The sequence below is a fragment of the Melanostigma gelatinosum genome (assembly GCF_949748355.1).
Source record: "Melanostigma gelatinosum genome assembly, chromosome: 15".
Lineage (NCBI taxonomy): Eukaryota > Metazoa > Chordata > Actinopteri > Perciformes > Zoarcidae > Melanostigma > Melanostigma gelatinosum.
This window is the reverse complement of record NC_136648.1, coordinates 18,012,182-18,025,855: the sequence shown is the minus strand read 5'-3', so window position 1 is coordinate 18,025,855 and position 13,674 is coordinate 18,012,182. Positions and strand designations below refer to the sequence as shown.

The window sequence follows — 13,674 nt, the reverse complement described above, 5'->3', positions numbered from 1 at the left end:
GAAACAAAGACATCGGTTAACTTTACATGGAAGGCATTAAACATATCAAAGAGCAGGGTGGTTGACTGTGGAGTGAGGCTGAACAGTGAGATCATAGTTTGAGATCAGCAATGAGGATGTGATGTGCTGCCCCGCCATCTGGTGGTGACTCTCTGTCTGCACAATCATGCTTTAAATATATTACATTCGGGGATATTCAAAACCTTCAAATAACACCGTCTTAATAAACATTATAACACAACCTGAAGGAAACCCCTATGGACTTTACATGTGCACATATGTCAGTTACCAAAATATTCAACATTTGATGACAGTGTTACATTGAAGTCGAATTGTGAATTAAAAGGATAAAGATAAAAGATAAAGAGGTTTTTATTGTCATTGTAGTGATACAACAACATTTCGTTTGGTAGCCCTCAGCCAGCCAGCAGCAGCGAACAACAACAACGACAACAAACAATATACAACTTTACTAAAATAGTTTTTAAAAAGGCCTAAAAGCTGTATGTGACACATAAAACCATGAATACGTGAGCTTCACATTAGAGACACAAGCAATGTCAGAACTCAAAGTCCAACAAAAATGAATTTGGTGCTCATCCATGAGCTGCTAGTAGACTTAATGAAAAAAGAGAGAGCTTTCAAAACTCCAGTGTATGGCTGTAAGCTAAAAGGACAGAGACAGACTGTGACCAAATATCAACAAAAAGGTCAGATGGGAATCTAGGCACACTACTGCAGTAACGCAACAGTGTATGATACTGCATGTTGATATTGTGACAACATTTCTTCCACGTAAAGAATTATAGGCGGTGACCTGTGCCCCATATAGACCGGGCCATGAAAAGCCTTTACAGTGCAACTCAATAAAAAAAAAGTAGCTGCAGGGTTGACATAGATATATATTCATTCAATTTCCAAATTGGAATTTCCAAATTGGAATTTGGAAATTGAAGAGCAAATATCGAAAAGGCGTTATTTCCTGCCACGTAACAGCGCATGCGCATCACCCCGCTAACCATTTGGCGACGTGTACCCGGTGTGTGGAGCTGTTAAGGTATCTCTCTTCTGCTGGGTAACAAGCTGCCATTAAAACCGAAAAAGCCTTAAAAGTGCGAAACCATGGGAGGTGCGCAGAGTGTGGAGATACCAGGAGGAGGCTCCGAGGGCTACCACGTCCTCCGGGTGAGTTTTTAAGCATCTATAGGCTTCTGTTAGCTGTTAGCTTAGCATCGGATCAGAGGCGGAGGATTCCCTGCTCAGTGTGTTGACGAGAGGCCGGGGATGACTGCTGGGGCCGCCGTCTGGAAAACAACAACACAGTGTCAGAAAAATGTTGAGCGTTGAGTTGTGTCAGAGTCGCATAAGGCTTCTCGTTGTTTGTCCTGTTTATGTCTGCTATATGCTTAACAGACGCTAACCACCACTGTTGCAGCTAGCCAAAGCTAGCTACGTAGCTAGACTGAATGACAGCTGCCAAGCTGGTTTTGTTAGTGTCCCAGAGCACAGAGCTTATTCTCCATTGTTTTGCAAAATACCGACTAAGACGGCTCTAGTAGCAAGCTAACTCCTACTGACGTCTCTTACTTCTCAGTAACGCTAAGCGGTAACATTATCAGCTAGATGGCTAACTGGGAAACAGCAACGATACAGTTGTAGACCATAGGGGCATTTGTCCCATCCATAGACTGCAGAGGTCCCATCCTGCGGTGTAACTCAAGTGTAACCGGTTTGGCTGTGCGGTGAATTTGAATGATGCTTGTATGAATCATACGTAACTAAATCACAGACAATCCCCTGACATGTTTGTTTCCTAAAAGTTGCTTATTTGGAAGTCACTGAAGACCCAGCTCTCTTGTATGTTGGTCATATCAGGTCCAATCTACTGCTGTGCAGAATGTCTCGAATATTCTTTCAATGAAATGCTTGAAGTGACCGTGTGCAGTCCAGCAGCAGCAGCAGCTCAGCTTTTCTCTCACTGTTGTGCAGGTTCAGGAGAACTCGCCAGGACACCGCGCAGGACTGGAGCCTTTCTTTGATTTTATAGTCTCCATCAACAACACCAGACTGGTAAGGAAAGCCAGCAGCTGTTCTCTAGCAGGGCCCAAGTACAAGTCAAAAGGGCCTGCATGACTCACGGTTGTCCCGCTGCTCTTCTCCCCCCCACCCCCCCTATTCTACAGAACAAGGACAATGACACGTTAAAAGACTTGCTGAAAGCCAGTGTTGAGAAACCAGTTAAGATGCTGGTCTACTCCTCAAAGACCCTGGAGCTGCGGGAGTCTACAGTCACCCCCAGCAACCTGTGGGGGGGCCAGGGCTTGCTCGGCGTCTCCATTCGTTTTTGCAGCTTTGAGGGAGCCAATGAAAATATTTGGCATGTGCTGGTAGGTAACCCCGAATTGTAGTCTGCATTGATTTGTTTTAAGTGGTACACTGGTTGTTTGTACACTGATTCTCCCCCTCTCTCGGTAACAGGAAGTAGAGCCTAATTCCCCAGCAGCCCTCGCTGGCTTGCGGCCGCACACCGACTACATCATTGGAGCCGACACTGTTATGAATGAGGTAGTTTTTCATCACTTAAGGTCCTTGCAACTGTCACTCCTGCACGTTCACCACCTGATAATGATAATGATAGAGATTGCGTGTCTCCTAATTGTATCCACCGCTCTGTGACTTCATCTGCAGTCAGAGGACCTGTTCTCTCTGATAGAAAGCCACGAGGGGAAAGGGCTGAAGCTGTATGTGTACAACACAGACACAGATAACTGCAGAGAAGTGATCATCACACCTAATGGTGCCTGGGGAGGAGAGGGCAGGTAACACACACATTAAGATGTCAGTAGTGGGTTACGTACCCATCTAGCACTGGCAACGAAGCTGTGGCAGCGGTTGTTTTTCATGATGGTCGACTAAATGAGCTGAGAGAAAGCGACTAATTGATTGTGTGAAAACAATTATTGGTCGTTTGTGGAGACTAAAAAGAGTAAAAAAGGGACTTACACTCGTCTGGTGGACACAAACTCAAAATGAATGATAATGTTGCTTTATTACCGCTGGATGTGTCATAAGCAGCTTTTTGCCACATCATCTTGAAAGGTTCCCTGTGGACGTTTTGAACTCTGATAGCGCTGTGGAGCTGTTTTTTTATGAACCGGCCCGGGTTTGGTTTATCAAGTGCACAAGCAAATTGACGTGACGCACATTCCTGCCAATGGTTTCACACTGTTGTTATTCCTGTAAGTCGACTCGCAACAACCTGTACAGCTGTGTTTTACGATTTTAAGCACCTTTTGTCATCAGAAAAAGTGTGTAAATCATGTGGTGGATGAATACAATTTCAGTAATTCACAAGAAAATATTCAAAATTGATTGAATATCAATTCATTTGATGTCGTACAACATTGCACTATTTTTTTTTTTATTAAAGAAAATCGTCTTTGAACTTCTAATCTGGCGTTTTTGTTGGGAAGCTCCAAAAACTACTGAGTGGAAAATCGGGACTAAAGTTGTATAGTGTGAACTATGCTGGCAGAGGCAGAGGGTCGTAAATATGAGCAGTTATTGAGTGGGATGAAACCAGGCCAACCTCAAACGTTTGGATGAAAATCTCTGGGTTTGTCAGTTTGGATTCTGAACTACCTTTCTCCCTTTGCCAGTCTTGGGTGTGGGATTGGCTATGGATACCTCCACAGGATTCCTACGAGGCCTTTTGAGGAGGGGAAGAAGATCAGCTTCCCTGGAAACTCCCCCAGTGAGCCCATGAGTCCGCTGAAGGATGGATTCACTGAGGTCAGCACACACCAGACAAACGTATTCCAGGTCAAGCTTTATTTATGAGGGCATATGTTTGCATGTAGTGTACAGCGCTTTGAGTTGAAAGAGTGTGTGTTTGTGCATGTCCACAGTCTATAAATGCAAGTTGCCTCATTATGTATGCAGCACAGCAGGCAGAAGGAGTTTAACTGCATTACAGTTAATTTCCAGTTGTGACGAATGTGTCCGTATCTGTTTGACAGCAGCATATTTTTCTCTACCACCTCCATCTTTTCTCTCAAACTCCTTCAGGTCCAACTTTCAGCAGTGACCCCTCCACCTACTGCACCTGCCGTCCCTACTGGCCTTGAAGATTCACTGTCAAGCCTGTCAATCAGCACAGCCCCGCCCACCATGCCCAGGGAGCTGCAGACAGGTATTTCAGTTTTTTCGTTCACACTCATCCAATAACTCCGACACATTAAGCTTGTTATATGATATTTGTGAACAATCATTGTGTATTTACTCCATACATTCTTTTTTTCTAATGGGTTATTTGTGTCGCTCTCTGCCTCCAGGTTTGCCCACTGTCCCTCTGCTCCCCTCCTCCACCAGCCACGCCCTCGGCCCACTCACTCCACTGAATCCAAACACCACCGGCTTCAACCCCGCCTCCACGCTACCAGGTGAGGGATTTCTCAACGTACTCATTCAAAGCACATGACTTCAGTCTGCAGAGTCAGTGAGCCTTCAACGCCAAACATTTGGAAAAGCCAGTGGGTGACAGAGATTAGTAAACACCCTTTAAACACCCAGAATAAAAGAGGTCTGTCTGAACCGCATTAGGTAATATCAAGTCTTACTTTGTGTACACAGTACACACACCACTTGTTTCCTTAAGGACAAGCTGTGACTATCAGCAAACAGTATTTATGTTCACTTTAAGCTGCTTCAGTTCCCTAAACATGGCCAGTGTCTGAGTTCCTGTCAAACTACTATCAACCTTCTTCTGTGTTTATTCTGCTAATTGATTTTGTTGTCAGCTTCCTGACTTCCTAGCTCTTCTTCGTTGTATCTTGTTGGCTCACATAAAAGGCCATCCAAGTCTTGTGTGTCACTCCTTTAAACGAGGTCCACTCTTCTCAAGCAGTGAAGTAGCACGAGCGTAATGTAACTGGCACTTTTAAGAATGAATTAATAGTGTGTGTGTGTGTGTGTGTGTGTGTGTGTGTGTGTCTGTGTGTGTGTCTGTCTGATGCCCCTCCCAGCTGGCTTTCCTCCGCTCACCAACTTGCTCACCAACTTGCCCAACCTCAACCTGCCACTGCCAGACCTCAGCGCCATGTCACTAGCAGGCACCTTACCATCACTAGGAACTACAGGTACATTTAAAATAAAGGCATCAATCATTGTGAAAGATTTTCTCTGGCTGTTTGTGAAGCTTTTTAAATTTGAATATGATGGTATTGTCCTTCAACTGGATATGTCTGCCTCTAAAGCAGCTGTATCAGTCGCTGATTTACAAACTGGGTCATCAACTAGTACATCAACCTCAGTATAAGGTTTACACTTCATAGTATGAGTACATGCACTGGGATTAAGAGCATATATTATTATACTTAGTATGAGTATATGGTCTCATACTTGGTATGACTTCAGACTGAAATGTACACTAGTTGTACTCTGAATAAAGTATTTGTATATAGCTACCATAGAGTCTATTTGACATCACGGTATCACTGGCTGATTTAGAAACCTAGCGGTCAAGTTTAATATATAGTCTGGTTAAGACTTTATTGTGATGCTTGGTTTTGATGCAACAATTCCCTTAATCCACTCTTGTTTTTCATTCTTTTTCTTCAGTACCCTCTCTGGCCGGTCTCTCACCCCTCAACTTCCCAGGTCTGTCCCCCTTGCCTCCTCTACCCACCATGCTGTCCTCCCAGCTGCCGCCTCTCCTCCCTCGGGGAGTGCTCCCCCTCCTGCCCTTCTCGACCAGCGCTCCTACAGCCTCGGTCACAGTCACAGCAGCGCCTGCCACCGAGCCCGCCGCTGTGAGCCCCACAGTCCCCACGGAAGCGGCCTCCACAAACGCCACGGAATCACCGGCCCCAACGGAAACAACGTTAACGTCGTAATATGTCAAAGAGGGTTTCACTTGCCATCAAACCAAAACGCATACCCGGTTATCCCCCCCTCCCCCGTCCGTCCGTCTGTCTTTCTTTCTGTGTTTTTCTATTTATTTGGCTAAGAGGGACAGGCTGCACCAGTTCAGACACAGGTTGGCATGTTCCAGCCTGTTTGGAGCGATGATGGATGAATGGAGGACGGCTGTAGACTGGTCTTACCAACATGTCTTTATTAGCAGATTGTCATGGAGCTAGTCCAAGCCACTGTATGAGGAGGACGGGGTCTACACTTCTGCAGTTACAACAACGATTTCCCCCTTCAGTTTATGTTAATCGGGCGGGAGGATAAATCTAATTGTAATCGCTATCTACATCATGAATTTCTTATAAATAAACTGAGACGAGCTACAACAACCAATGACTGGAGGTAATTTAACTGGTCTTACTGGTATAAATCAGGACAAGGATCTCAGAAGTGGGCCTACAGGAGAAGCGAAACATCGTGCACTGCTGTATTAAAATGTTGGAAGTACAATATAAACTCATGTTTACAGATTTTTGGTCTTATCGTCCAGCCCTAACATGTAACCTATTATTAGTTAATAGAACCCCTGACCAATAGAAACTTTGACATGTATACATTTTTGTTGAAAGTGCTTTATGGCTGTCTACGCCCAATGAATGAATCTGCATTATTTTGCACCACCTTTGTGTTTTGAAAATGATTAGTTTGTCCCTTTTGTACGTCTCCATGTATACAGAACTCTACAGTATCCGTCTCTACCACACAGGGATGGTAACAGCCTGAAGGCCGTGCCAGAGGGTTACAGCTACAGGAGCTACTGAGGAGAGTATATGTGCTCGCTGTTGGGTGAAACATGGGTGCAGGGATATTCATAATGACGTAGTACGCCTCCCCTGGGCATGGCTGAAGCGAATCGATAGGCAGCGGCTGCAGTACAACCACAAGGGGTCACTGTAAAACAACTTTCTGAGAACATTACACTGCACAGTGCAAGCAATAAAGCCAAATAAATTTTACATCATGCCTCTGTGTCTTTTACCATGTTTGTTGCTTCTACAGTCTCAAATATTAGCAAACCGAGAAGAAAGAAGATTTACAGACCGTAAACAAAAACAATGAAGGTGGTGCAGTAAAGCAAAATGTGTAAAGCGAGGAGTAAAATGTATTTCATGTTCATATGTAACACTACGTAAAAGTAAACTGCTTGTATTGCTTTTATACTTTTGGAGGTATATCAAAAATAAAATGTTAACTCCATGAAACCCTTTCAGATTTCAAAATGTACAATGCTTAAACTAGACACGCCAAGCTCCACCATAATATTCACATATTTCTTTTAATCTTTGAAAGTTATTCTCATTTCCATACTATCCATTCATTCTCTGTGTAATTTGTTACAATTTACAAGATAGGAATAATAAGAAAAGTTGCACCATTCCCACTTCCATACCTTTGTTTATATATAAGACTGACTACTAACTACTTCGTGAGCTTATTTTCTGCAATAATGTAAATTATGTATTTTTGTAGTCCAACCCCGGAAGTTAGCGTCACAATTCACGTCACATGGTTTCCTCGACAATAAACTAACGGGATTTTGCCATTTCAAATATTGCAGAAAATAAACTCTGTGGCAAACACGTGTTTATGATACTTACATGTTTTGTTCAGCAAGAACATCTCAACAAGTGAACTCCACTTTTTTATTTTTGAAGTGTGAACGCAATCGACAGAAGTAAAAAGCTAACGCTAGGCTATAAACGAACTACACCACGCAGGGACGGCGTGATGACGTTTTGTAGTCGCATTTAGCTACTTGTTAGCAACTGCCTTTTTAAGACACGTACGGGAGTATGTACGGTTGTTTTTCATAGTGTATAACTAAACGTAAAAATACCTTAAACGTTTACCACTGACTTTACTTCAGGCATTGAATTGGTACACGTGTGTTAATCCTTTCGTTAATAATTGTATTATAATATACAACATTTAATAATGTCAGGAGGGGCATTATCAGTGTCCTAAATCTATAAAACTGGTGGTTTAACCAGAAAGAAGGCAGCGAATTTGCTTGTGTTACACGGAAAATGATGTAGAGGCGCTGCTTTATGTATTCTTAATCTGGAACAATACTTCCTCAACTGTGTTTCGGTTTTGGGAGTCATCGGTGTGAGCCGCTCCGCTCACTTCGCGAAGAGTTCCTGGATTACTCAACACACACTATCCATCTAGCGCGTCACACTAGTCTTCCAGTTAGTCTCGTCAGCATGTTTGCATTTTTTTTTACAACATGAAAGTTTTAGCCACTTTGTTATGAGTTTTGCTGAGCTGTCGTGTGAGTGTGTGTGCGTCGTTCAGCTGCTTTATTGTGACTTCTAACCAGAGATGGCCACCGCGCCACAGTCTTCACTTCATATGAGATCGGCTGATCTCATTAAAAAAGAGGCCCTGGACTACGGAGGCTTTGGAGAAGTCTACCTGTGCTACCACGTCACCCTGGGCCAGGTGGTGTTGAAGACTATATATACAGGACCGATAAGCACCGTGTAAGTTCTGTGTGTGTTACTGTGTGCAGCCTGCGGGGTATTCCCCCGCGCTGGAATGGTAGCTTGAATCATGTGCCCCTCCAGGCAGGCTCGGCACACAACTCGGCCAGGCTGGTATATGTTTTTTTGACAGGAATGTGTTAAATACTTTGTACGTTTAGTTTGGATTTCATAGCAGGCTGTTCGTTATGAAGAGGCTCAGATTCAAGAACTCCCTTTAAGAGAGTGACGTAAATCCATCTGAAATGCGGATGTAGGTCAAACATCCGGTTTTTTCAAATAACATGCTCTAACAACCTCTCTGTTCATGCAGGTTCTTTCATGTACAACCCTTCTCCTTTGAAAACGCCCCAACATAATTCATATTTTAATTACAGCTTGACACGAGGTCTCTGATAGAGGATTTAAGATTGTCTATATGTCACAGTGTGGAACTCATACACATACTTTTTATGTCAGATAACTTTTGTGCATGGGTTTCCGTGCCACCAAAAATTAAGTTGGTGTCACAGCTTGTCTGAATTATTGTAACCTGATAGAAGAAATGCAAAATTCTACAACAATGTTGTCAAATGATGTTTTAAAGAAAGTGTCGTACCGGTGCATCCCAGTGTCTTCCTGCTAATCCCACTGTATAAGACTCCATGTGATGCAAGTCGTGCCACTTGACTGGCAGATACCCGGTTCTCACCATGTTTTCCTCTCTCTGTCCAGGAAGAGTCAAAGGTCGCTGCTGGATGAGGGGAACATCATGGCGAGCCTGAACCATGAACGGGTGGTCAAGTTGCTGGGTGTGATCATGGAAGATAGAGACTGCTCGCTGGTTATGGAGCTCATCCCCAGAGGCAACCTGTCGGTCATGCTCGACACGGTCAGCAGGTTTAGAATTCAGAATGAACGTCTGTGACTCCAGCAGCTCCGCTACATTTCATCCATAGTTTGCAGCCGTGAATAACTCGCGGTCTATTTATGTGAATGGATGCATTAATGCACTAAATTCTTCCCAGGTCACTGTGCCAGTGTCCATCAAGGGCAGATTCATCGTAGAGATTTTGGAAGGGATGGTGTACCTCACAGAGAAACACGTCATACACAAGGACATCAAGCCAGGAAACATTTTAGTGGACAAGGATTTCCACATCAAGGTATGTCACACGCTATAAGGCCCAATGACACATTTGTGATTCTGACAGCGAGCATGTACATGTTATTGTGATTCCTCTGTCTTTTCATAGATTGCAGACCTCGGCCTGGCCACCTGCCGGACATGGAGCAAACTCACGAAGGAAGAGTCTCGCAGGAGGAGTCGTATGGGGCGATCAGCAGAGGTGAGAGGGGCCGGCACGCTGAGCTACATGGCCCCTGAGCACCTGGAGAGTGTGAACACAGCCTCCACTGAGAAGTCTGACGTCTACAGCTTTGCGATTGTGGTTTGGGTGATCCTCACAGGGAAAGAACCGTATGCAAGTAAGTTGGGATGTCAAAACACGCTCAAGTCCCGATTGTAAGACACATTTTACCCATGAATAATGAAACGCAGAGGCACTGTTTTTGAAATAATAACCACCTGGTTTATTGTCTGATTTACTGGTTTTACCAGTTGAACAGGCCACATTCACGAATACAAGCTACGTTAGGTAAACCTGGTGCAGACAACCAACATGTCTTTGTCCAGATGCAAGGAGTGAAGAACAAATCAGCCAGTGTGTCCAAAAGGGGGACCGACCTGCAGAGAGCCTCATTCCAGACGACACGCCCGTCGAGATGATTCAGCTCATGAAGAGGTGCTGGGACCACAACCCGCTGCAGCGGCCGACATTTGAAGGTGCATTTAATGCTTGTGTTGCATACATTAAAGCATACGTTGTTATGCGGATCATGCGGATCGCACTAATCCCTAATGTGATCAGACGCAAAGCAAATAATATTAATATCTTTCATTGTTGAATTCAAAGAAATGAAGGCTTGAGGATATTTTCATATTTTATTTGTTGGGTTTGTTACTCAGCAGCTAATATGATTATTACGATGTTGTTGCAACTTTGTTATAATTCTGCTGCTGTTTGTTTTGTTTTTTGTCACCATGTTGGACTGAAATTCAAGTTCCTATGCAGTCTGTATATAAACTTGAATTTCAAGCTCAGTCATTTGACGCCTTCAGTTGATTACGTGGCTCTTCTTCTCGTCCCTTCCCTCCCTTTTCTTGCAGAGGGCTACAACTTCTTCCTTCCTTTCTACACGGAAAAGCTTGAACCACACGTAGAGGAAGATTTACTTGATTTGAGGGTATATATAATATATATATAACATACTGTATATGTTCTTTCTAAGCAGTAGATTTGAAGTTAAGATAAAGCCAGATAAAAACATTCTGAGTATTTCATGTTATATTAATGCTCGTGATTTTTTACGCAGGAATTATATGAAGGCCCAGAGGAACTTGTTGAGAAGATTAAATCTTTATCAATGACCCCGGATTATTTATCAGCAGGTGAGCACTGTTGGTAATCTTGCTGGCCTGAATATTCTGTCCTCACTCTAATATTACATTCAATGTTGTAAAGATTGATATTTCTTTGAGAAGGTTTGAGTGGCTTTATTGCTCTAACGTCCCTCCTTCCCTTGCAGATTGCCCAGCTCCTCTGGTGAGTTCAGACAGAAGTGTACCCGGGCCGGTTGAAGCCAGCATTGAGGACCTGCATGGCATCCAATATGAGCCACCCATGGAGTCTCTTCAGACAGACGCAAGGACGGTGGGCAGCCCTTCGGCTCTGGAGGAGAAACTGGGTCGGGAGCTTCAGTACCACAAACACGGCAGCTATAACTGCGAGAACCAGCAGGACGCTGCCCGCGGCTTCCATCACAGCATCTCAAATCCTTTCTTGCAAAACCACGTCATGATGGATCACGCTATCAGGCAACCGGAACCTGACAGACCCTCCTACCCGTCCTCTGTCCATTCCTGGACCAAAGCTGAGCCGGTGCAGCCCGCCAGCCAGGAAGAGGCTTGGAATCGCCCCACCACGGGTCTCTATGCATCCATGAACTCTTCCACGTCGACTTCATCCTATTTGCCGATGTCTGCCAGCAGTCCTCTGTCACTGTTTAACCAGGAACACCCACTTTCCCACTACAACCGCCAGCAGTCCTGGCCAGTTTACCTTGTGTCTGACACATCTGCCTCTGACGGCAGTCCTGGGCGTCTCCTGAGCCCGACCAATGGCTGCTCACAACAGGATCCAGGTACATAGAAACATGCCTTTTTGTTTGAAGCATTTCTTCAGTGAATTACGAGATCTAGATGCCTGAGCGGTTCACTGCTGCTTCTGTCACCCTTTGACTGATGTGTATTGGAGGGACTGAGTCTATTGTGTTCTTGCTTTGTGCTCGTTCCAGCATCTCTTTTCATAAAGAATGCCAGCGGCATCCAGATTGGGAGCAACAACACAATGAATATCGGAGGTTACGAGTCCACCAGTAGTTTAGTGCCCGCCTCAGCCACCTCTCACATCGAAGAAGGCATTCTGATATATGGTAAGCCACAGCAACATTATTTCCATTATGAATTTATTTGCATATTATGTTTTCGATTAATTGTTTTTGCTATAAATGAAATCAGAAAAGAGTAAAATAAATAAAGGGTTTTTAAAATAGTTGCAAATTCATTTTTGTCCATCGATAAATCGGGTATTTGTTTATGCTCTACTAGTTATTATTTATAAGCATTAACACTTTGAAAAGTAAAGTAGGTAATGCATTATGCATTTTCTGGATGGCAGGATGGATGAGCAGTGTTTTCTAGTCTAGAAATCAGAGTTCAACGTGAAACAATCTCTCATTAGAGCTAGTACTTGCCCTGATAGATTCATCTTGTGTGTCATTCAGAGGACCATGCTGTGACCGAGGAGCACCTGGATCTGCTCAGGGACAACATCGGAGCCAAATGGAAGCGCTGTGCGCGGCGACTTGGTCTGACCAGTGTGGAAATAGAGACCATTGAGCACGCCTGTGACCGTTACGGCCTGCCGGAGATGGAGCACCAGATGCTGGAACGGTGGAAAATGAAGGAGGGAAGAATTGGCTGCACAATTGGGAAGCTTTGTCGTGCCCTGAAGGGCAACATAAAAGTAGATGTCATCCAGAAGATTTTGGACACCTGCGGTTCTTCCTTCTCGGTCGGATAAACTTTCAACCTCATTCCCTCTAAGTGACTTTCTACCTATTTTGCGAACGGTTTGCAACATTTAAAGGCTCCCTGTCAAATTGTAATGAACTATTAAGTAATAATTGCCTCGCCTTCCTTTTTCATGCGGCAGATGAAATGTAGTCAGCGAGTCAATGCGAGAATTAATACAAAAGTCATATTTTCAATAGAAACATTGACAAGTATGTTCTTCAGAAATTGTTCTCTGAAAGATTGTGTTGTGGAGAAGCCATAGCGATCGTGCTCGTTACTGTACCTTTTAAATGAAGAATGGCCTCATCTTGGAGGATAACCAAACATTCATTGCAGCCCAACACAACTATAAAGACTCACAAAATGACAGAACAGGTGAGGTGAATGAGTCATTTACTCCATTAATACATGTGTATTATTGTTGTCATCCATGCATCCACTAGGGATCAGGAGACAATATATTCATCAGTAAATTGAAGTCTGTCTTCTTGAATCTGGGACCTGTTTTAGATTATTTCCCCAAATTACAGTAAAGGTACGTGAATCACGAATGAGCTATTTGCATGAGTGTGTGGATTTACTGCAATGATATCAGGTTGTCTATAAACTGTTTAGCTGTGCTGCACATCTACCGTATCACACGTTTTGGATTACAGGATACTCTGAGATGTGTTCATGTCTTATTCCGTTTCATTACAAAACTCATTGTAACTTGTCTTTGTGTTCTGGGTCTTACAGTTGCAATGTAGGTCTCCCTACACAGCAGCTTTCCCCAAACCTGCATCTGTATTAAAGCCATTTTGATATTCTGAATAAACTGTACATACATTTCTAAAAGTGTATTTCATAGATTGCACTACACAGCTTGAGCCGGTATTGTTTGTAGTTCAGTATTGACTTCAGATCTGATTGGTTATTACCTGCGACTAGTTAATGGATATCGGTATGAATATAATGAAAACATCCACACAGCCGTCGCTTCTTAACGTCGACTATACCCAGACTGCACCCTAAATCGAAGCTAGTGTTGAGAACTAAAAA

The 13,674-nt window shown here is 43.7% G+C and overlaps 2 protein-coding genes across 2 annotated transcripts; both read left to right on the top strand.

The window, feature by feature from the left end:
* The first annotated feature begins 1,030 nt into the window (after nt 1-1,030).
* gorasp2 (golgi reassembly stacking protein 2) lies at nt 1,031-6,926 on the top strand. The gene is made up of 10 exons (XM_079284327.1): nt 1,031-1,185; nt 1,990-2,070; nt 2,184-2,387; nt 2,479-2,565; nt 2,689-2,819; nt 3,660-3,792; nt 4,069-4,192; nt 4,335-4,442; nt 5,025-5,138; nt 5,620-6,926. Exons 1-10 carry the CDS (start codon nt 1,123-1,125, stop codon nt 5,892-5,894), a joined length of 1,320 nt encoding a protein of 439 aa, XP_079140453.1. The 5' UTR covers nt 1,031-1,122; the 3' UTR covers nt 5,895-6,926.
* A 1,220-nt stretch (nt 6,927-8,146) lies between these two features.
* Nucleotides 8,147-13,457, top strand: ripk1l (receptor (TNFRSF)-interacting serine-threonine kinase 1, like). The gene is made up of 10 exons (XM_079285619.1): nt 8,147-8,456; nt 9,171-9,327; nt 9,464-9,601; nt 9,692-9,923; nt 10,132-10,281; nt 10,666-10,742; nt 10,872-10,947; nt 11,085-11,699; nt 11,853-11,990; nt 12,342-13,457. Exons 1-10 carry the CDS (start codon nt 8,296-8,298, stop codon nt 12,638-12,640), a joined length of 2,043 nt encoding a protein of 680 aa, XP_079141745.1. The 5' UTR covers nt 8,147-8,295; the 3' UTR covers nt 12,641-13,457.
* The last annotated feature ends 217 nt before the right edge of the window (nt 13,458-13,674 follow it).